Source organism: Gigantopelta aegis, chromosome 6 (genome assembly GCF_016097555.1).
Source record: "Gigantopelta aegis isolate Gae_Host chromosome 6, Gae_host_genome, whole genome shotgun sequence".
NCBI classification, from domain to species: Eukaryota; Metazoa; Mollusca; class Gastropoda; order Neomphalida; family Peltospiridae; genus Gigantopelta; species Gigantopelta aegis.
Window position 1 is genome coordinate 81,538,698 of NC_054704.1, and position 24,893 is coordinate 81,563,590.

The following is a 24,893-nucleotide window of genomic DNA, read 5'->3' on the forward strand; positions in this document are numbered from 1 at the left end:
TTCTTTATTTCTTCTCAGGTTCTGTTCGCGCTGAACCAGACGCTGTTCCAACATGAGATTTACCGCCAGACGAAGGGGTCGCTCCCGTACACGACGGACGACCTCATTGAGCACTACAACTGCGGTGACCTCAACTCCATCATCTACAACCACGACACGGCGCAGGTGCCCAGCCTGGTGAACTCGTCGCTGTCGCCGCACGACCTGCTGACGGCTCGGCGGATCGACGATTACTTCCGTGACGAGCTCATCAACAAACGAAACGAGAGAATGGCCGAGCGGGCCGTCCACCTGCTGAAGACGAACCCGAAGAAAACTTTCTTCTTCGCATTTGGCGCAGGTAAGACTATAAAGATGCATTCGGTAAACTTCGGCGGATTAACGTATTGTCCGGTGTCAAACATCTGCCCCAAGTTCAGCCAGGGCTGCGTTCAGCCTGACCGAGCAGGAAAACGTCCGCTGTACTGGTTTAGGCGTCTCACGTTAAACCAAGTGGCCATGTCAGTAACCAGTCAAATAGTTCTTGAACTTTAGCGAAACGTTCGCTGGCTGAACTTACGGCAACTAACGTTTCGCTAACGTTCGCGAACTATTTGATTGGTTCCCGACGTGGCCATGTGGTTTGCGTGAAGCGCATATAGCCTATTATACCAGTTTAGCAGAGGTTTTCCTTCTCGGCCTGGCTGAACTCACGGCGGGGGGGGGGGGGGGGGGGGGGGGGTCAGCCAACACTTAATAGACTGGGTTTTACGCTACTTTAGACCGAATGACAACTTTGGGAACCAGTTAAAACAGTTTGGTGAAAAGCGGATGGCTGAACATAGTCCTGGCTAACTTCAAGCAGTGGTTTGTGGCTAACGCTTCCTAGAGTGGTTTTCATGCTTCGGGAACCAGTCGAAATAGTTTGTAATTATTTAAGGAAAAACGGTTGGCTGAGCTTAGCCCTGCCCCAAGTTCAGCCAGAAAACGTTTCGCTAACTTTCGCGAACTATTTGATTGGTTTCCGAAGTGGTAATTCGGTTTACTGTGTAGCGTAAAAATCGGTCTAACGAACGTTAGCGACAAGCGGTTGACTGAACTTACCTTTGGGTCGAATAGAAAAAGACTAATTTATGCGCTTCACGTTAAACCAAATAACCACATCGGGGACCAGTCAAATACTTCGCGAACTTTAGCATCAAACATTCAGTCATACCGTGCTAGACTGGTTTATGACGACATTGGACTGGCCAGTCGGTCGTTGCTAACCATTTGCAGACTGGTTCCTGACGTGGTCATTCGGTTTAAAGCGTATTATAAAAACCATTATAGCCAGCGTTAGTCACAAACGACTGGCAGAACATAACTGGTATATGAAAGAAAGAAAGAAGTGTTTTATTTAACGACGCACTCAACACATTTTATTTACGGTTATATGGCGTCAGACATATGGTTAAAGACCACACAGATTTTTTTAGAGGAAACCCGCTGTCGCCACATAGGCTACTCTTTTACGACAGGCAGCAAGGGATCTTTTATTTGCGCTTCCCACAGGCAGGATAGCACAAACCATGGCCTTTGTTGAAATAGTTATGGATCACTGGTCGGTGCAAGTGGTTTACACCTACCCATTGAGCCTTGCGGGGCACTCACTCAGGGTTTGAAGTCGGTATCTGGATTAAAAAAGTCCATGCCTCGACTGGGATCCGAACCCAGTACCTACCAGCCTGTAGACCGATAGCCTGCCACGACGCCACCGAGGCCGGTCTGGTATATGAAGTCTCGCTAAGTAATATTGTAGTTGTGTTATCTGGAGAGCTTAAATGGTTGTCTGCCGGAAATCCACGACACTCTCAGAATATATGATGATACAGTAATGGCAAAATTTGTTCTGGGGAGTTTATTTGGTTGAGGGTTTTGGAGTGGGTTTTTTTTTTTTTTTTTTAGTGGGGGGGGGGGGGGGGTGGGGGGAGAGGGTTTTGCGTTACTTCGCGTTAAATATATATATTTTAACTAGCGTAGTGTATCTACTATGACCAGAGCTCGAGGTTATCGGACAATGAATTATAACAGGTAGTAAATGTATGTGGATGACTTATTCTAAATGATTAAATAATTTTTAAAATAAACTGGAGATTGCAACTTTAAGCTTCCATAGATAGAAAGAAAGAAATGTTTTATTTAACGACGCACTCAACACATTTTATGACAGGATAGTACATACCACGGCCGTTGATATACCAGTCGTGGTGCACTGGCTGGAACGAGAAATAGCGCAATGGGGCCACCGACGGGGATCGATCTCACACCGACTGCGCATCGAGCGAGCGCTGTGCCACTGGACTACGTCTCGCCCCTTTCCATAGATAGATGTACCTTTAAAACGTGTTGAAAAGCAAGCTTCTCAGTGCTGCTACTAATTCACTCAGTCGAAGCGACAGAAAAACACAGAAGTGTGAGAACCAAACACCACTGTTAATCTTCATATAAAGTCTAAGAGGATTCAAAAGAGATCGCGTTAAAAACATTTTAAAAAGAGTAAAAACATTTCTGAAAGGGGCTATTTATCTTGGAAAGCTGATAAATATTGTGTCTACTCTCGTCTAGAAGAATCGGAAACGTAGACTGTTTATTAAGAGTACACTAAAGAAGATTCACAATTAAAATGCTGTTTTATAGCGAAATGATTCAAGATTTGTTAGCTGTATAATAACATGGGTGTGCTATCGAAGTGCTGTTTAATTAACGTTACTCGGGGAGTAAGGAGCAGTTTGCTGTATCCCACCCACCCCCACCCCCAAAGACAAATTTAAATTGCCCTTTTTGTTCATCTAGAAACTCTATCCTATACTACCGTGCCCTGATTTTTTTTTACCCCTTCCCCAAGTTATTTAAGCTGTGTACGGCCATGAATACAAAAGTGATCGTCAAAACTAAGATGGTATTTACTAGGGGCGGATCCTGGAACTATTTTGAGGGAGGACTAACAAATGAACCATTTTAATGGTAATTGATTTTTTATGAGGCGGTGGGTAGTTGTTTTTTGTTGGGTTTTCGTTTTTTGCTTTGTTTTGTTTTGTTTGGGGTTTTTTGTAGGAGTGTTGTATATACATTTCACATTGATGTCCTAGTTGGTCAAGTCTATACAATGGGTTCAAATTTCGTCAATGTACACTTTGTGGTTTCATTACCTCCTGTCAATGTTGAGTAGTGGAATACCGGTATAATACAAACAAGACACAAAAACCGTGCTTAAGTAAAACAAAGCATACTAGGTAATTAGGGGCTACTTCTTTTCTTTTGAAATAATTTATACAAAACTACATTTTACTACATTAACAATGAGTCTAACTCTGACGGCGATAAAATTAATGTCTTTGTAATTACAAACCGATAACAGCAAAATAGTCTCCATAAATATTTATCGTTGGCTATCAAAACTTGTGGGAGGTGCGCCTGTAATTTAAACTTATGGTCAGTAACTGTCACGAATACGTTTGCTATCTCCACAATGTTTGTGTTTAATTATCTGATACGTATTTGACACAATAACTATTGTGGAGCATGGTCGATGTAGTGTAACAGTTTTCCGGTTTGGCTCAGAGTACTAATAACCATTAGTCGTCTTTAACGGAAGCCATCTTGAACATTAATTAATTCTTTATATAAACATTTATTCTGGTAATGGATTCAGAGCAATTACGATACGGTGAAAATAAATATTTGCTTTGTAATTATTGGGAGGAGATATACGTAGGACTATGTTCGACGAATTCCAGACTCGTAATCAGCACTTCCGGCTGGAGTGCGCATACTCAAACTCAAGAAATAATCATAATTTTGAATAGCATTCGAGATTTAGATTTGGAGTTTTTTGTGTGTTGTTGTTGTTTGGGTGTGGGTTTTTTTTTAGGGGTGGAGATAAATTTCGGTCAATACAGTTCATGGAGTATACATTTTTAAAAATCATAATTATAAAGTATCTTAGATTCATACACGAGTTCCAGATGTCTTTAAATAATAGTTCAGTACTGTCAGTATCGGGATTCGACCTCAATACCCATCAGCCTTAAATATGATAGCCATCGAGACCGATTGTCATGCCTGCCACTTCGTATGGATAATAAATAATTTTTCACATATAATTTTATACAGTTTTATTTTAGTATCTACAAAAAATTATATGTTTTTTGTTGTCTTTTTCTTTTACTGTTTTCTAGGGGTGGGGGGTATGGGGTTTTTATTATTGCATTAGCTTTAAAAATTAAAATAAGTAATGAAAATTTTGGTGACAAAAAATATGTATTGGGGTGTTTCGTGGATTCTTTTGTTTACATCCTTTTGACTGACTACTAGTGTATTTTATTTCTGAAATATTTTGTATTCTTTCCATATGTCTCCGTGACACGATAATTACTGCCACGTTCCTGTAATGCAAAAGTCGGCTCTGAGTAATGCATTTGTTTTAAGGTACCAATACGCATTACCAATACGCATGCATTACCAGGGTTGCCCATGGGTGGGTGGGTGTTGGGGAGGGGGGGGGGGCAAATTATGAAAAAGTCCATGTTATTTTTGAAGTGTCATTTTTATCTAATTCATATATTGCTGTGCCCAGGTTCGGTTTTTCACTGCCCTCCCCATGGTATTTCAAGCTAGGTTCGGCCCTGACCAATTTCAGGGCAAACTATAGGCCTGTTGTTTCATTCTCTTTTTCGCATTATTTTATTAGTTTCTTAATATCGAATCTCGGGGTTAACTCAAGCCAGGCGACCAGTGTTTTCACAAATGTTTTCTTCGTACTCCAATGGAAAGAAGATGTAGAAAATAGTATTTGCTCAACTGTTGTAAATGAGGAAAACCGGAAACGAAAATTGTTCTAGAAAATAAAAATGGTTTTATGCACCCAACCGCAAACACATTAAGGTTGGTGGCCAACATTTTGGTGAATATAATACAACAACAATATCAATATTGTACAATTTGATATTGTTCTGTGACAGACACTGTTATATAAAGCCATATCATTTGTTACAGAGAAGGCGACATGGGAAGTGGTGTGACGTGATTATATTGCATTAATAGTAGACAGGATGACCCCATGTATGATAATAATACACCACAACCACGTACCAGCTGGTCAGATCCAATCACATAATTCTTTACAATGAACAACAGTAAAATTCAATTCAATAATTCGTAAAATGCATAGTCGCAAGTATCATGAATAAGTTACTAATAATAGCATGCGTATCATTCCGATAGAGTATTGGACCATTTTCGGTTCATTCCTCAACACTACATTCTGATTATGGTTTATAATGTTTAAAAGTAGGAGATAATTAAACCCACTGTGTTTTCCGATTTGCCGAAGTAGATAATTGATTTTACTGTCGCAAATTTAGTTTCATTGGCGACGCGTTAGTGAACTCAGATTTTAGTAGAGATTCAATGAGATTTGTTCTTTCAGATAGCATTGTTGAATTACAATGCATTATAATTTGAATCTTTGACGACGTATGCACAGGCTAGTGGGTGCTTGCTTTCAAACAGTCTTTTTTTATTAAATCGTCCAACATTTTCACGAACAACCATAATGACGTATCGACATAGGCGCGTTCAGGAGGTCGAGCGCTCGCGAACGTTTTGTTTGGAACCATCGTCTGCTATTATTTTACATTAATTTAACGTGCATAAAATCCTGGCAACACCAATGTTTTTTGCTCGTTAGCACGCACATGTGCGGGGGGGGGGGGGGGGTCTGGGTTCCATCCCCTGCGAATTTTAGTTTTTTAAAACTATATTTTCCGGGGAAGCTTGACTTCACACACACACACACACACACACACACACACACACACACACTCTCTCTCTCTCTCTCTCTCTCTCTCTCTCTCTCTCTCTCTCTCTCTCTCTCTCTCTCTCTCTCTCTCTCTCTCTCTCTCTCTCTCTCTCTCTTAGAATCCACAGTCTAGACACCCTGCATAAAGTTCTGCACACGCACCTTGTTATTTGTTATGTATGCACACGTCTGCGATGTCATGTTTATGTCAGTAACTTCTGTTGACAAAGGATGCGTACTTCTTTCTGGGTGCATTCTGGGTTATTTTAAATCAACGAAGTAAGGTGATAAATAAGTTACTGGTCATTTCCTAACCCATTAAGACCTGAACTTTATTTAAAATTCATAGATCAGGGTCCCGTTCCATGAAGCAATCTTAGCACAAAGATTACCTTTAAAAGTGTATAGGCTAACTCTACCTTATACACTTGAGGTGATCGTAGCGCTAAGATCACTTTGTGGAACGGGACTATGATCATCACGTCTTTCGTGTGATTTTACCTTTGACACTCGATAACTGATGTGTTCCTCGTGTTTGGGTGACGTTAAACATTTATTGATTCAATTCATTACATGACCCCACCTCCCAACATATCTCCATCTCTCTCTGTTTAGACTAGGAAGGAATTTCGTACTTAGGTTTTTATGAAGAGGATATGGCGTTCATATTTAAATAGCAGAGGGTTCCGATTGTCTGACATTTCACATTTAAGTAGATCGGTCTCCAGGGCATGGTTAGTACGTGCTAGTGAGAGTTTTATGTGTGTATAGATTTTGTGTCCGTTTGTGTGGGTTTTTGCACATATTTTATCCAGATTTTACACGAGCCAGCATTTGGAACCGTTTGGCAGTCTGGCAATACAGCGCTGGCTCAAGTGTCTACAATCAGCCGAGTAGCGACGAACAAATATTTAGAATGTATACGGAACCGATGCCTGATCATCTAGAGGAAAGAGAGAGAGACTGTTTGCCATATTTTTGTAAATGCTACTGTGAGACTCTGAGAGAATTAAAATTTAACAGCCTTAAAGAAGATTGATCGCCATGGCTAGTAAAAATCCGTCTTATAAATTAAAATGTCTGATAGAGTTAGTCTTCCAGATCGTAATCTGTCTGCTGTAATTTGTTGTCTTGTTAAGAAAGTGTTGGGGTTTTAAAAAAAAAACGATATCCTATAAATTAATTGTTTAGACAACGGATTCATAGTAATTGTGTTTGCGCGCACACACTGACACACACACACGGACGCACGTACGTACGTACGCACGCACACGCAACTACCATCACCATCCGTGCACAGTGGTTCACGACTATTGACTGTTATTAGTCCCCTACTGGTCCATCAGAGCCGGTTTAAGGATTCGCGGGGCCTGTAGCACAAATAACAGCGGGGCCTGTAGCACAAATAACAGCGGGGCCTGTAGCACAAATAACAGCGGGGGGCCCTTCCTAGAATATATATTTTGCAACCCCCTCGGGGGAGGGGGAAAATGACATTGGGGGGGGGGAATAAATATACACATCACCGCGCGGCCCCCTGAAGAGCGGGGACCGTAGCACGTGCAACATGTGCTACTAGAATAAACAATCTCTGCATCTGTCCGTCCGTCTGTTTTGTATATAGCTTCATCGTGTACTGTTACAGATAAAGTTTGATTTTCATGGCAATTTACCCATTTTTGACAGTTATGGCCCTTGGACTTGGAGATACGAAAATGTGTTTTTCAGACTTCTTTTTTTTTCCGTTATCTTACAGTTCTTTGCTTTAAAATGTATTCATATGTTTTTGAAACAAATCGTTGAATGATAAAAATGGTATCTAACAGCCACTCATGGAGTATTCTTTGTAAATCATTTTGATTATTTTTGCGGTATTAAGCTGCACTTAATGATCCGAGTACTTTCTGTTCCACATGCACCAAGGTTTGTTAAAGATATGGCTGAATGATTTAAATACTTGGCTAACGAAGATATCTCTGCGTTTACTTTAACACCGTTTACACCTCTCGGTAATTCCCGACAAAGATAAACTGAAATACTTACGATTCGTATTATGCATTCGGTGGTGGCTGTAACAGATAGTGCGACCAAACTTCAAAGCGAATGAGTTTCCAGCTCTTCAGAACATACGTAACTTGTTTTAGATTGTTAACTTAATTATGAATGCTGTCCACGTGTTTTCCTTTTCCGCCGATTCCAGTGGTGGTGTGGGTCCAATGTAATAGATGCATGGGGGCGGGGGTAGATGGCGTTATTGCGCAGTCATAAGTTATCAGTCATAAAGCTGGGTTCCAATTCCTGTTCCCCCTTTCCTCTTTCTAGATCTACCTTCATGTTTGGTCGGTCTGTCTGTTTGTCTGTCTGTCTGTTTGTCTGTCTTTTCCTCTCCCTCTCTCTATCCCCCCCCCCTCTCTCTCTATCTCTCTGCCCTCTGTCTCTCTTTGTCTTTGTCTCTCTTTCTCTGTCCATCTTTATTGCTGTCCCTCTTTTTCTGTCTTTGTCTCTGTTTCTGTGTGTGTGTGTGTGTGTGTGTGTCTCTCTCTCTCTCGCTCTCTCTCTCTCTCTCTCTCTCTCTCTCTCTCTCTCTCTCTCTCTCTGTGTGTGTGTGTGTGTGTGTCCTCTGTCTCTCTTTGTTTTTGTCTCTCTTTCTCTGTCCCTCGTTTTCTGTCTTTGTCTCTGTCTCTGTCTGTGTTCTGAGGTGCCGTTAAACAATATTCCTTTCTTCCTCTCACATTGTGCTGAGCTTCTGTTTGAGCTTTCATAATCTGAACGACAAAATCATTAACACATTCAAGATTGTATCTCTGCACAAGCCAGATTTCAAAGGACGTTTGACAAGGTCATGGTGGTATATACCCATGAACCACTGTCGGGTGCTTAGTCTAAGACTGGGCAGCCATTCCCAGGATTGCTTTCTCATCCAACACAAGACGGGGCTCTGTGAATGATTTAAATACCAGATTCGGTGGTGTCGTGGTTAAGCCATCGGACATAAGACTGGTAGGTACTGGGTTCGCAGCCCGGTACCGGCTCCCACCCAGATCGAGTTTTAACGACTCAGTGGGTAGGTGTAACACCACTACACCCTCTTTTCTCTCACTAACCACTAACAACTAACCCACTGTCCTGGACAGACAGCCCAGATAGGTGAGGTGTGTTCCCAAGACAGCGTACTTGAACCTTAATTGAATATAAGCACGAAAATAAGTTGAAATGAAATGTTTTAAATAGCATGCACTCATGAATCACTGTCAAAACAATGATGATACCAGCGTTCGCCAATAATGAGAATATTATGTCCCACCGGTGGAACCGTTGTATGAGAACAGCATATAACTGTAAGTAATACACGGGACTGGATATTAATTCCAATGGTGGAGAGGGAGGACCTACGTATATCTAAGCCTCCATCCGAAACATCAGACTCATGGCTAGATAACCCACTGCACCCTCCCTCCTAAACGTCTAACTTACGACAAACACAGCTCCTATGACACTTATACACCCCTCTGAGATTCGCTACTGCTATTGCTTCTGCAAGGTGTCTGGCTCTTTGAAAGTGGTCCCAGAACCAACTGGTCTACTCTATTAACTGATCTTTAGTTACTATCTGCCTGTTTGTGGCCTGCAGACCTTTTGGCAAATTATCTGATACGGTCTTTACCCAGGCACGTTCTGGCCGACAGATGGGAATCGAGCGATTCTATCTGCTGAATAAGAACCGCTTATTAACAATAATTGCCATATGACGTCTGCCGATTATACGGGTCTTTTGGCGTCTGCTCCTCGGATGTTCAACTCGCCCGATGAGCGGTCGTTCTGGGATCGATCCCTGTCTGTGGGCCCATTGTTAAAATCATCAAATGTTTGGCATCCAATAGCTGATTATTAAATAAAGGGGCGGGAAGAAGCCCAGTGGTAAAGCGCTCGCTTTATGCGTCGTCGGTCTTGGATCGATCCCAATTGGTAAGCCCATTGGGCTATTTCTCGTTCCAGCTAGTACACCACTACATTGAATATCAAAGGCCGTGGTATGTGCTATCCTGTCTGTGGGGTGGTACATATAAAAGATTCCTTGCTACTAATGGAAAAATGTAGCGGGTTTCCTCTCTACGACTATATGTTAAAGTTAACCAAATTATGTTTGGCATCCAATAGCCGATGATTATTAAATCGGTGTGTTCTAGTGGTGTCTTTAAACAAAACAAACTTTAACTTTCTGCTCTTCAAATGTTCAACGAAAGTTTGTAGCTCGGTGGTTATAGATGGCTACGTTTTACGAAGCAATCTTAGCGTTAAGTTCACTTTCGGCGCATAAGTTTATGTACTTAAGAAGGGGCGAGATTTAGCGCAGCCATTTGAGTGCTCGCTTGAGGTGCTTGTGTCTTAGGATCGAACCATACATGACGAAGAATTACCTATTGACCCCTGTGGTGTGTGCTGCAGATGTCATTAAACCAACATTGCGTTTCTTCAAAAGACTTAAGCGGTTGCTTATGGCTCAGGATATTGTAGAAATAATTCCACTGAAGAACTTGTTCACGATCATATATGTGTACACGTCATAGATATACTAAGAAAACGAAATAAGGGAACACTTCGACTTGCTTAGTATTGTAGTTCTGTGGGATTTAATTCACTTTTAGTGTCGTAATATCTGTGTAAACGACAAAGATATTGGGTGTGATTGACTGTAAGTAACGGTTAACTTCCTGACACCATGATGCATATAAAAGATCCCTTGCTACTAATGGAAAAATTCCTGTCCTAGACTGAAGAACTGGCTGAGGTCGGTACTTGTGCCCTGGACAGGCGTGCGCTACAACAGCTTGCTGCTCTGAATGTGCACGTTAAACAATTTTCCATTCCATTCCAATGGAAAAATGTAGTGGATTTTCTCACTAAGACGTGTGAGAATTACCAAATGTTTGACATCGAATAGCCAATGATTAATAAATCAATGTGTTCTAGTGGTGTTGTTAAACAAAACAAACTTTTAACTATCGATGAGAGGGATTTCAGTCCCTCTTCGCTGTTGGTGTTGCTGTGATCCTTACTTTTTTTCCATCAGTATATATATTAAATTAAAATGCCAAGGAAGATATTCAAATTCCGCTCCACCATATTCCTTCGTCTGGTCTCCTGGGCCCCGTTCTACGAAGCGATCTTAGCCCCAAGATCAACTTAAGTGCATAGGGTAGCTATGCGCTTAAGGTAATCTTAGGGCTAAGATTGCTTCGTGGAACGGGGCCCTGGTCCTCGGATCAGGCTGCCTGTTCTCCCTTGCACTTGCCGGTTTGAGTATGCGAGCCCCTTCGTGTCCCTCCCAAACTTCCCTCCTGTCTTGGGCGAAGGAGCTGGCTCACGTCAGAACCAGCACCCATGAGAGGCGTGCGCTACAACAACTACCTCTGAACGTGCACGTTAAAGTATTCCTTTGTTCTTGTCCTTTGGGGTTTACCGACATTACTGATGTCATGAGGTTAGTAGATACTGGGTTCGTATCCTGGTATCGGCTCCTACTAAGAGCGAGTTTTAATGGATCCGTTGGGAGGTGTATGGTCACTATACCGACTTTTTTCTCACAGACCACCAACCATGAAGCCGTCCTAGACAGACAGCGCAGACAGTTGAGGTGCATGTCCAGGACAGTGTACTTGAACCTTAATTGTATATAAACCTTTTTTTATTAATATAGGGTAGGGTTGGAGGGACCGGTGTCCCAATCCCCGGAAGAATTTCTAAAAGGTTTTTTTTTATTATTATTATTAATTAAGTGCCCTTAACGCGTTAGCCAGCAATTTAGTTTTAAAGGTGCAATATCGAGTATTTTTAATCACTTAGATCATCCTTATTATTTTTCTTCTTCTTCTTCTTTATCGTTTTTTTAAGTGTTGGGCGTCCTTTGTTGTTGTGTATAGTTTAGGTCATTGGGGAGCCTTTAGCCTATTCATTAACCGTGTGCCCAATCGATAGATTTAAATTAAAGTTAATAACTGTCTTATAATAAAATAAATAAATATATTTTGAAAAAATAAAATTGTAGTGACCATGCAGCACAGTGCACACGTATCTTTTTTAAACTTGTTTGTTTTTCTCGATAGATACATTTGTAATCAAATAGGTAGCAAAAAAGCATGTCTGAAGAATAGAACGTCTTGATAGCTAGACTGAACACGTGTCCGTATTCCGTCAAACGGATGGCTGCATCTAGCAGAAGACCGCAGACCTGTCAATGAAAACAAGGCGCACCAAATGCGCGAGATAGATTTGGAATTTGCTCGTGCGCAGTTAAAAAAAAAAGTATATATATTATTTACAATACAGAAGAAGCTCATGTTTTTTTCTGGATTTTTTTTCCTTGTTTAAAGTTTAAAATGTCTTTCGTTTTTGCATTCAGTAGATTTTTTTTTTTGAATTTTTTTTTTGGTACAGCGATTAGAATTCGAGATTTATCTTAAAGCAAGAGCATGGTTACTTTCTCAACAGGAGAAAAAGATTAAGAATATTCTAATTTAGGAGTTAAAGTTCGTTTTGTTTAACAACACAACTGGAATACATTGATTTATTAATCAACGGCTATTCAGTACTAGATGTCAAATATTTGATGATTTTTGACTCGAAGTCTTAGAGGAAACACGCTACTTTTTTTTTTTCATTAGCAGCAACGATTTTTTATTATCCACTTACCAGACAGGACAGCACATACCACAGCCTTAATATACCAGCTTAAATAAATGCAACTCTTTTTTTCACCATCAGAATACAGGCTTCTTTTAATTCATCGGTATGCGGCAGCGGTGAAATCAAGCGGTATTTTACAACCTACACTTAAAAGGCCTTTTGCGTATATGGAGTGATTTTCAAGTGAAATACTCTTGCAAGACAACAACATGTATAGCATGTGGTGACAACACGAAAGTAAAAAATAGGGAACTACCAGTATTTTCTAGTGTATGGCTAATTTTTTTTATTTTTTTTAAACGCTCCAAAGTGCCCCATGTTGCACAAATGCTGTACACAGGACGCATGCATTATTGTTATAACGATTTCGTGAAAATATGCGCTCTCGCACACCTATTACGTGTGAAATAAATAATTGCATGTGAAATAAATAATTGCCTCGCTGATGAGCAGAACGGTTGTCGCAAAGGCAGATCAATGATAGATCACATTGCAACTGTTGTTAATATTACAGACACGAGGAAGAAACAAAAAATATCTGCTTTATGTGCTATTATAGATATTCGTAAAGCGTATATGATTCCATTAACATATATCATCTTATATATATCCTCTTTACTAAACTTCAAGATCTAGGTATAAGTGGAAACATGTTGACCGCGCTGACGTTCATATATAGAAATATCAAAGGTTGTGTGCGCATAAATGGTTTAAAAACTGGCTGGTTTGACATCCATTCTGGACTAAAACAGGAGTGTATCTTGTCTCCACTGCTATATAATTTATTTATCAATGACTTGGTCGCAGAAATTGAGGCACTTGACAGGTATAGAAATAGAACGAGAAATTTTAATAAATTCTATAGTTGTACTATTAGCGAAAACGGAAAATGACTTTCACAGTAAAATACACTTATAACGAACATGCTTAGGACGAACTACTACATAGAACGAACTGATCGTAAACTCTCCCTATACATTAATATCCAATTTATGCAAATGTGTACAAAGAACTACTGCTATAACGAACTACTGCTATAACGTACTAACTATCGTGGTCTCTTGCGGTTGTTATAAGAGTACTTTACTGAACAATGTTAGATGCCGTAGCCATATGGTGTAACAATAATGAATAAATAACAACACATCACAGATTGTACATTTTACAAATCCAAGTATATCAACAACTGATTCTGTCTTTATCTGCAGAGATTCCTCCCGTGAACTATCGAAACAGTACACTTACGTGTGTGTGGTTTTAAGCGAACATTTGGATTTTAAATATTATATTATTATATTTAAGCATGCTGCATCCTCAGCGTCGCGAGCTTTAGGTTTCGTCATCCTTAACTGTAAATCTATGTTCGCTTGATGTGCTGTCGGTCTAGGGTCGATCCCCGTCGGTGGGCCCATCGGGCTATTTCTCGTTCCAGACAGTGCTCCACAACTGATGCAACAAAGGCCGTGGTATGTACTATCCTGTCTGTGGGATGGTGAATATCAAAGATCCCTTGCTGCTAATCGGAAAGAGTAGCCTATGAAGTGGCAACAGCGGGTTTCCTCTCTTAATATCTATGTGGTCCTTAACCATATGTTCGACGCCATATAACCGTAAATAAAATGTGTTGAGTGCGTCATTAAATAAAATATTCCCTTCTTTCCTTCCTTTAAGTGTAAATCTATGGGCAACGTCGGTTAAACTATTACCAAACTATCTGGTGCACTTGTGTGACTATTCTGTTGCAATAGGGCCTACTGGGATTAACTGAATGTTAATGTGTAAATGCTACATAAAAACCAAAGCCATGCCCTTTTATCTGGGTAAACGGTGTGCTCTAAACGCTGCAGTAGCTGGAGATATGGGTTGGACAAACAGTAGCTATAGCAGGGCATTGTTGCCGAACACTCAACCTTAATTTTAATAGGCTGAATTTTAGAATTTTGTTATTGATTGAACCATTTAAAAACGGACATTTTAGATTTCATAGAAAGGTTCGTGCTCTGAATTTTAATAATACAATGAATCTGTTTTAACAATCCAATTACAATAACAGAAACGGAAAGAAAAGCTTAGATGGTTTAAAAAATTAAATAGACAAATATTTTGGAATGTGACACATCTATTAGAAAAAAATGGAGACAATAAACTCCGTGTTTAAACATGTTTTTACCTCTGAATTTTGTTACTACGCCTATGCCCGAGTTGTATCGACGTGCACAATCAGTTTCGTGGTGGTCCTGTTCTTCGATTAGGTGTAATGGCGGCTGGCGACGTCTGTATGGCCATAACTGTCTTTTAATCGAAACACTTTTTCCTGCTACTTATATTGTTAAATTATTGTTGGTAAAAATTTGTTTTAAATTCACTTCTGAGAGGTTTTTTTAAACCCTATATGCAATTATATTAAACACTAGTTTTGTATAAACGTGTATGTCTTTTGTTTGTGTGGAATTGTAGATGTGACTAAACATATTTGCATATGCATCGGAAGAGTCATCCGCACTTCCGACAACTATGATTTAGTTCAGTTTACTAACACTAATTGTATATTGAACAATCATTCTTACAACATATTATTTTTAATATTAAGAAAATGGCAAAGTTGGTTTTCACAATAGACTGACACACTTCAGCACTTTTAAACAGCACATGATGTAGACACATTTTTAAAGATACAGATTTGGTAATCAGCATAATGGTTTTTGCGGAACAAAATTAACCGCGTGACCTCCTAAATATACACCCATATTCTTCGTCGAAATGGCAGCGTCTTGGAAAATATGACAGTTAATCTGCGGCAATTAGCGAAATGAATTTACCGCAGTTACACACATCAGTCCGTGTCAATTGTGGGAATGAATTTATGTCAATTACAGAAATGAGATTTTATTGATCAACCAACTTTATTAGTAACGCCATTTGCTTCCCTTTCAGGTCATTTCCTGGGAAACAACTCCCTGATTGACCGGTTGGTGGAAGCTGGCTTTGATGTTAGCCACACAGCCCCGGACGCGGAAATTCCTCAGTAAGTGAATTGGTCGGAGACATTTTCAATAACTTTCAATGTTGACTTTTGTATTCAGAATACAGACGGTTGATTTTGGGGATTGTTTGACAGTCAAAGCATCAATTTTATTTTGTTGCTTTTACTGAATATATGACAACCAATGTAATGGTGAAAATGATGTTATTTAAGAGAGGTTAATAAAGTTGTTGGTCAACAGTCTGAGAAATAAGTTTTTAGATAGGCCTTTTTCCCCCTTTTTTTTGGGGGGGGGGGGGTTGGGAGGGTTAAAGGCCGATATTTCAAATGGTATCAACGGCACGATGTCGTCATTAATTTCAGGTTATAATTTCTTCCATTTTGGTGTTTTTTTCAGGCTACCAATATCGAACACTCAAAACTCAAGAAAGCCTCATAGAACTTTCTTGTCTGACATGTCAGCTGATTTCCCCCTTCCATCTGATGTAATATATGGTGATATTCGTTATTTATATAAGAAAAAGTAAGTACTTCTTTTAAAACATCTAAAAAAACCTAAACCATTTCTCTTGCTGTTCCTTTCTTTTTGTTTCAACTGTCATTTCAAAATAATGTAGGGTTGTATTGTTGGGGTTTTGATGGTGGGGTGTGTGTGTGTAATACAGGGTTGTGTTTCAACAGAATATATAGTTCCTGGCAGAACCAGTTTTAGGAACCTGATTTAAGTGGCCACTGACCAAATAATGTTTTTTTTTTTTTGGGTTTTTTTAAAGATATGTTATACATTTTGTTTAACCAAGTAGTCATTATTTATTTTATAATCAGCCTAAAGGTTTCTTGAAATCTTTTTATTTAACTTTTTTTAAGTCTATTCACAAAATATTAGTTCCAGGCTACAATGTATATGTCTAGAATAGTCCGTGCTGTGTGATACGCCTAACTTTTGTGTGGTCTAGCTTAGACAAATATTAAACTGGAATAATTTTTATATTTATTCTCCATCAACATTGGTTTACAAATACATCATATTTGTTAAAATATACTCTGTTTTTTTGTCTTGTCTATGAACTGAACACTGTTAGAAGCAGTTTGTATAATCATTGTTTTGTTGAAATATTCAGAGAAATGTTTTATTCAGTTTTATGCTTTTAATTATGCTCCGACTGACCAAGTTAGTGATAAAAACACTGGTCAATGAAATGGTCTCCAACATTTCATTAGAACTCAAGTTCTCATTGCTTGAACAAATGCATATCTGATTTAAAATGTACCTGGAATAAGCATCTGCAATTAAATAAACATCTACAGAAATATGCACCAAACTATTAATTCCATTATAAGCTCTATCTTTTAAAATTCTCTTTTTAAAATTGGATTCAAAATGTACCTGGAATAAGCATCTACAATTAAATGAACATCTAGAGAAGCATGCACTAAACTATCAATTCCATTATAAGCACTGTCTTTCAAAATTCTCTTTTTAAAATCAGATTCAAAATGTACTTGGAGTAAGCATCTGCAATTAAATGAACATCTACAGAAGCATGCACTAAACTATTAATTCATTATTTGTAAGTATGCTCCATGTCTGTTAAAATTCACTTTAAAAAAACAACCTAATGTAAAATGATTCTGGAATAAGCATCTGCAATTAAATAAACATGTATAGAAGCATGCACCAAAGTATCAATTCCATTATTTGTAAGTATGCTCCATGTCTGTTAAAATTCACTTTAAAAAAACAACCTAATGTAAAATGATTCTGGAATAAGCATCTGCAATTAAATAAACATCTATAGAGCATGCACCAAAGTATCAATTCCATTATTTAGATGTAAGCTCCATCTCTTTCAAAAATTGTTTCCGAAAGTCCTGGATCTAAGCCCAAAACAAATGAAGTCTTATTGGAACCAATAAATACAGTCTCCATTACAACTACAAGTTGTCAGTTGTTCATTAAACCAATTAATAGTCTAATTAAGTTGGCTGAGCGCAGTTAGACTGTGTTGTACGAATGTGTCAGTCGGTCGCCCATGGCAGATTCCAAGACAGAAGTGGATGTTGTAGAGATTTTATGAGAATCGAAATTTGGAGCCCACACATTCCTGCAATGTCTGCAACAGTCAACCATAAAGACTGCCAGACCACCCACCCAATTACTAGAGTGTAAACCAATGTTGATGGAATGCGTGTAAGTCTGTGATTAAGCAAAGTGGTATTGTCTGGTTTTAATGGCTTTGATAGCATTTGGTGAATGAAAAAAGAGAAAGGCTGACAAATTTATTGTGCAAGAATTAAAGAAAAAGGTTAACAAATTCAAGATGAATTCATTTATGGATTGAATTTTTGCCAAGCCACTTGAATTAAATCTAGTTTTTTTGTGGATTTGTTGGCATAGCTAATTCATTGTTAACACTTGTATATAAATGGTGCCACTTGATGTTTGTAGTGGCATTTTAAGGAATATAAACAGGTATGGTTGCTCTTATCACAAATACATGTATTGTGAAATGATTTGGGCCTGGTCTAGAAGCTGTTTAACACATACAAGTGATGATCCTTGGTAGAGAGGAAGAAACCACCTATTGTTAGATTGCAGCTGATTCACTTCGTAGAATGCAAGTGACTAAACTTAACAGAATGCAGTTGAATAGACTTGGTAGTGTCAGATGCCCATATTACTCATTATTATATTGGAGCAACTAGACTTGGTAGTGATAAGATAGCTAAACTTGGTAGGCAGTAAGAACTGACTTGGCAGGAAGTGATTTGAATTAGTAGTGGGTATGCACTAAACTTGTGGTAATAAAAAGTAAGCAACTAGTCTTGGTAACAAGTTATTTGTCTTATAAGTGAGCAAGCTTTTAGAGAGTAAGCTAGTAGTGCAAAGTTACTACTAGCTATTTTTCCAAACACCATGAAATTCACTTTGAAAGGATGATTTGATAAAATGCAAATGACCAATGTTAATGTTAGAAGCATACAACCAACATATTTTTCACAGATAAATAATTACACATGGTCTGAATTTCAGACTTACCTTGTGCGGAGGAGAGGGCTGTGTTATAGCGGAATCATGTTAAAATTTGTTTAAAGTGTGTTTTTTTTGTGGGTTTTTTTTTTTGGGGGGGGGGGGGTTCAACGACATCTCTAGAGCATATTGATTAATTATACATCAGCTTTGGAATGAATGAATGCTTAACGACACCCCAGCACAAAAATACATATTGGGTGTCACAAATGGTAAGTATATGAAAATATCATTTATACACATTTATGTAAAACCACAGTGGCATCAGCTTTGGATATCAAACATTTGGTACTATACTTTGTGTATGTTCCTCTTTAGCAGCCAGACAAATTTAATAGGTGAAATGTGATCTGTTTTTTAAATAAGAACACAGAATTTGTTCTGGTTTTATTATTTTAAACAAAAATTGCTGTTATTACAGGATTCGTCATGAAAAGAAACGTAGAAAGGGGCACAAAAAGCAACTCCGGGCAGAACAGAGAAGAAAACAGTTGGACTCTTTGTGGAACAGTTTAGGCCCACACAGGTACTTACTGCTTGAAAACAGTTGGGACTCTTTGTGGAACAGTTTAGGCCCACACAGGTACTTACTGCTTGAAAACAGTTGGACTCTTTGTGGAACAGTTTAGGTCCACACAGGTACTTACTGCTTGAAAACAGTTGGGACTCTTTGTGGGACAGTTTAGGTCCACACAGGTACTTACTGCTTGAAAACAGTTGGACTCTTTGTGGAACAGTTTAGGCCCACACAGGTACTTACTGCTTGAAAACAGTTGGGACTCTTTGTGGAACAGTTTAGGCCCACACAGGTACTTACTGCTTGAAAACAGTTGGACTCTTTGTGGAACAGTTTAGGTCCACACAGGTACTTACTGCTTGAAAACAGTTGGACTCTTTGTGGAACAGTTTAGGCCCACACAGGTACTTACTGCTTGAAAACAGTTGGGACTCTTTGTGGAACAGTTTAGGTCCACACAGGTACTTACTGCTTGAAAACAGTTGGGACTCTTTGTGGAACAGTTTAGGTCCACACAGGTACTTGCTGCTTGAAAACAGTTGGACTCTTTGTGGAACAGTTTAGGTCCATACAGGTACTTACTGCTTGAAAACAGTTGGACTCTTTGTGGGACAGTTTAGGCCCACACAGGTACTTACTGCTTGAAAATAGTTGGACTCTTTGTGGAACAGTTTAGGCCCACACAGGTACTTACTGCTTGAAAACAGTTGGACTCTTTGTGGGACAGTTTAGGCCCCCACAGGTACTTACTGCTTGAAAACAGTTGGACTCTTTGTGGGACAGTTTAGGCCCACACAGGTACTTACTGCTTGAAAACAGTTGGGACTCTTTGTGGGACAGTTTAGGCCCACACAGGTACTTACTGCTTGAAAACAGTTGGGACTCTTTGTGGAACAGTTTAGGCCCACACAGGTACTTACTGCTTGAAAACAGTTGGACTCTTTGTGGAACAGTTTAGGCCCACACAGGTACTTACTGCTTGAAAACAGTTGGGACTCTTTGTGGAACAGTTTAGGCCCACACAGGTACTTACTGCTTGAAAACAGTTGGGACTCTTTGTGGAACAGTTTAGGCCCACACAGGTACTTACTGCTTGAAAACAGTTGGGACTCTTTGTGGAACAGTTTAGGCCCACACAGGTACTTACTGCTTGAAAACAGTTGGGACTCTTTGTGGGACAGTTTAGGTCCACACAGGTACTTACTGCTTGAAAACAGTTGGACTCTTTGTGGAACAGTTTAGGCCCACACAGGTACTTACTGCTTGAAAACAGTTGGGACTCTTTGTGGAACAGTTTAGGCCCACACAGGTACTTACTGCTTGAAAACAGTTGGACTCTTTGTGGAACAGTTTAGGCCCACACAGGTACTTACTGCTTGAAAACAGTTGGGACTCTTTGTGGGACAGTTTAGGTCCACACAGGTACTTACTGCTTGAAAACAGTGGGACTCTTTGTGGGACAGTTTAGGTCCACACAGGTACTTACTGCTTGAAAACAGTGGGACTCTTTGTGGAACAGTTTAGGCCCACACAGGTACTTACTGCTTGAAAACAGTTGGGACTCTTTGTGGAACAGTTTAGGTCCACACAGGTACTTGCTGCTTGAAAACAGTTGGACTCTTTGTGGAACAGTTTAGGTCCACACAGGTACTTGCTGCTTGAAAACAGTTGGACTCTTTGTGGAACAGTTTAGGTCCACACAGGTACTTGCTGCTTGAAAACAGTTGGACTCTTTGTGAACAGTTTAGGCCCACACAGGTACTTACTGCTTGAAAACAGTTGGACTCTTTGTGGAACAGTTTAGGCCCACACAGGTACTTACTGCTTGAAAACAGTTGGACTCTTTGTGGAACAGTTTAGGCCCACACAGGTACTTACTGCTTGAAAACAGTTGGGACTCTTTGTGGAACAGTTTAGGTCCACACAGGTACTTACTGCTTGAAAACAGTTGGACTCTTTGTGGAACAGTTTAGGCCCACACAGGTACTTACTGCTTGAAAACAGTTGGGACTCTTTGTGGAACAGTTTAGGTCCACACAGGTACTTACTGCTTGAAAACAGTTGGACTCTTTGTGGGACAGTTTAGGTCCACACAGGTACTTACTGCTTGAAAACAGTTGGACTCTTTGTGGGACAGTTTAGGTCCACACAGGTACTTACTGCTTGAAAACAGTTGGACTCTTTGTGGAACAGTTTAGGTCCCCACAGGTACTTACTGCTTGAAAACAGTTGGGACTCTTTGTGGAACAGTTTAGGTCCACACAGGTACTTACTGCTTGAAAACAGTTGGACTCTTTGTGGAACAGTTTAGGCCCACACAGGTACTTACTGCTTGAAAACAGTTGGGACTCTTTGTGGGACAGTTTAGGCCCCCACAGGTACTTACTGCTTGAAAACAGTTGGACTCTTTGTGGAACAGTTTAGGCCCCCACAGGTACTTACTGCTTGAAAACAGTTGGGACTCTTTGTGGGACAGTTTAGGTCCACACAGGTACTTACTGCTTGAAAACAGTTGGGACTCTTTGTGGGACAGTTTAGGCCCCCACAGGTACTTACTGCTTGAAAACAGTTGGACTCTTTGTGGAACAGTTTAGGCCCCCACAGGTACTTACTGCTTGAAAACAGTTGGGACTCTTTGTGGGACAGTTTAGGCCCCCACAGGTACTTACTGCTTGAAAACAACCACTCAGCCATAGATCCAGTATAGTGGGTGTGGAGAAGGGGGCGAAGTCAACAAACAACACGCTGCTTTGATTTATTAGATTTCAGAAATGGCAGTTTATGCATTTAAAAACACTTGCCTGATCCACGGTTTGTCTGGGATCAATCCCCATCAGTGGGCCCACTGGGCTATTTCTCGTAACAGGCCGTGCTCCACAACAGGTGTAACAAAGGCCGTGGTATGTACTATCCTGTTTGTGGAATGGTGCATATAAAAGATCCCTTGCTGTTAATCATTAGTTGATTTGGTGACATTAACAGACTAGATCTTCATTACATATGTGTATATGTTGAGATGCTTATTTTGTTTCCATAGTGCGTATCCTTGGAAATTAGAAAAGAAGGGGAAAGGAAAACGCAAGAGAAAGAAGACAAATGGCCGCAGGAAGACATTCAATGACTTGTGGGTCAGAATGGAGGCTGAAAGGTTTGTTGGTTTTGTAGATTTGTTTAACCACACCATTGAAGTGTTCTTAGTACTAATGGACATCTATAGATGGGAGGGTCCAGTGGTGGCAATGCCCACACCACCCCTACAAACTGGAAAATATACATTAGTCTCACCAGCTAAAAGACAAATTAATATACAAATGGCAACTCCAGTTGCTGGCATCGTAAATGTCAAAGTGTACATTATAAGTCAATGCAATAAATTATGAAAGTCCATGTTGTGGGGAGAACTGTCTGGCAAAATTGGAGATTTTGATGGAATCATGTCAATAATGTCCTATACCCATACCCATCTAACAGCATCTATTCCTTTAAAAGGGGGTGGGACATAGCCCAGTGGTAAAGCAATCGGTCTAGGATTTCAGCCAGTGCACCATGACTGGTATATCAAAGGTCTGTGGGAGGGTGCATATAAAAGATCCCTTGGAAAAATGTAGCAGGTTTCCCCTCTAACACTATATGTGAAAATTACCAAATGTTTGATATCAATGATTAATAAATCAGTGTGCTCTAGTGGTGTTGTCAAAAAAAAAAACTTTTTTTTTTGCTATTCCTCTAAAAAAACACCTACATTTATCAGCAAATATTCATGTGTATTACAACATAGTCCATGACGTAAACTAAAATTTATTACTTTCATTTTGTACCAATTTCAGTTGTGATGCAGTATACCTTTGTTGTTGTTTTTTAGGCCTAGTTTCCTGCAACAACATTCTGAGAATTCCAAAAGGGTGAAGCCCACTGCACGGCCCCCAGTCAGCAAGTATTCCTTCGATCACAGTGCTGGCATCCACCAAAGACAGTCTCAAATGATGAACATAGTGCTCTTTGTCCTCTGCATCCTGAGGCTGGGAATATGAGAACCAATCAAATTTGTGCTCGAGTATATCATGTGATAACAAATTCCAATGACAGGACAGGACACATAACTGTGTTGTGATTGGTCAAGGTTTTAAAAATATGTGATGGAGCTTTTCATTGGTCAAAAAAAAATATGTGATGTTAATTTGTGATTAGTTAAGTTTTTGATGGATCTTGTGGATCAAAGGTATTTTATTCTCAAAGAATGAATGGGAACAGATGGTATCAGTTGAATTCCAGTGAACAAACAGTGATGCTGTATTTTACTGCACTGTTTTCAAAAGTGTAGATATGTTTCTATATGCTGTTGTGTTAAAAAGACAATCATACATACATACCTCGATTCGATCTAGTAATCTTAGTTCTGTTTGCATGAGGCATTCCTGCTGAACCAGATACCACAAAACAATCTGCCTTTTAAATTTAAAAACTTACGCATGAAAACTTTAAAGCAGGATCAGACATGAAAAATTAAACACAAGTTACATGTATCAGAGATGTGATGCCCAATTAAAACTAAAAGCTGAATATGATCTTACAAAAGCTGAAACCTGTGTACTACACCTTAAATAAAGTTCAATTATTTCAGTATTTCAGAACAAATTCAATCTACTTTGTGAAAATTATTTTACACACAAAAAAGTTGAAATCGGATAAAAAGCTGAAAATCACATCTCTATTAAAATATATTTGTACTCTATGTTTAGGATAAATTTAAAACTTTAGTTAAGGTATTACTCTAAGTTTAGGCTAAATTTAAAACAAGAGTTAAGGTAGTACTTTAAGTTTAGGCTAAATTTAAAACTTGAGCTTTAGTTAAGGTATTACTTTAAGTTTAGGCTAAATTTAAACCTCGAGTTTTAGTTAAGGTATTACTTTAAGTTTAGGCTAAATTTAAACCTTGAGTTTTAGTTAAGGTAGTACTTTAAGTTTTGGCTAAATCCAAACCTTGATTTTTAGTTAAGGTAAATAAAAAAGAATGGTGTTTTATTGTGAATCTACAAAACCCTCTTCAACTCCCAAAACAGGCTTTCTGTATAATCATATATATGTACTCTTATATTAATTACAAACAGCATTTATAAATTATTTACAATGTACTCATTTATAGAATACCAAAGAGTTGCCATTTCCAAAATTTGGAAATATATGTGAAATATGTTTACTTGTATCCAGGTTGAAATGAAAAAGAAATGGTGGTCATTACTGTAAATTACAAATGGAAATGGACTGCTGGGTTAGAAATTTCAGTCTATCAAAATGTTCCCATCATAAGCATTGATTAGTTAAAGGTTTTACTTGAAGTTATGTAGACGCATTGACATTAATACTTTCAACTGAAGTTATGTAGACACACTGACATTCAATACTGTCAACTGAAGTTAAGTAGACACACAGACATTCAATACTGTCAACTGAAGTTATGTAGACACACTGACATTAATACTATCAACTGAAGTTATGTAGACACACTGACATTAATACTGTCAACTGAAGTTATGTAGACACACTGTCAACTGAAGTTATGTAGACACGGACATTAATACTTTCAACTGAAGTTATGTAGACACACTGACATTCAATACTGTCAACTGAAGTTATGTAGACACTGACATTCAATATTTTCAACTGAAGTTATGTAGACACACTGACATAAATACTGTCAACTGAAGTTATGTAGACACACTGACATTCAATACTGTCAACTGAAGTTATGTAGACACTGACATTAATACTTTCAACTGAAGTTATGTAGACACACTGACATTCAATACTGTCAACTGAAGTTATGTAGACACACTGACATTCAATATTTTCAACTGAA

General features: G+C 39.0%; 1 protein-coding gene across 1 annotated transcript in view; it reads left to right on the plus strand.

Moving 5' to 3' along the window:
* LOC121374088 (metalloprotease TIKI1-like) overlaps positions 1-24,564 on the plus strand; it is an 89,447-nt gene extending 64,883 nt beyond the window's left edge. The window contains exons 3-8 of the mRNA XM_041501007.1: positions 19-340; positions 15,440-15,530; positions 15,886-16,011; positions 18,941-19,045; positions 22,074-22,184; positions 22,899-24,564. Of these exons, the coding sequence (XP_041356941.1) occupies positions 19-340; positions 15,440-15,530; positions 15,886-16,011; positions 18,941-19,045; positions 22,074-22,184; positions 22,899-23,067 (924 nt within the window). The 3' untranslated portion in view covers positions 23,068-24,564. The remainder of the gene's footprint in view (positions 1-18; positions 341-15,439; positions 15,531-15,885; positions 16,012-18,940; positions 19,046-22,073; positions 22,185-22,898) is intronic.
* Positions 24,565-24,893: the final 329 nt, after the last annotated feature.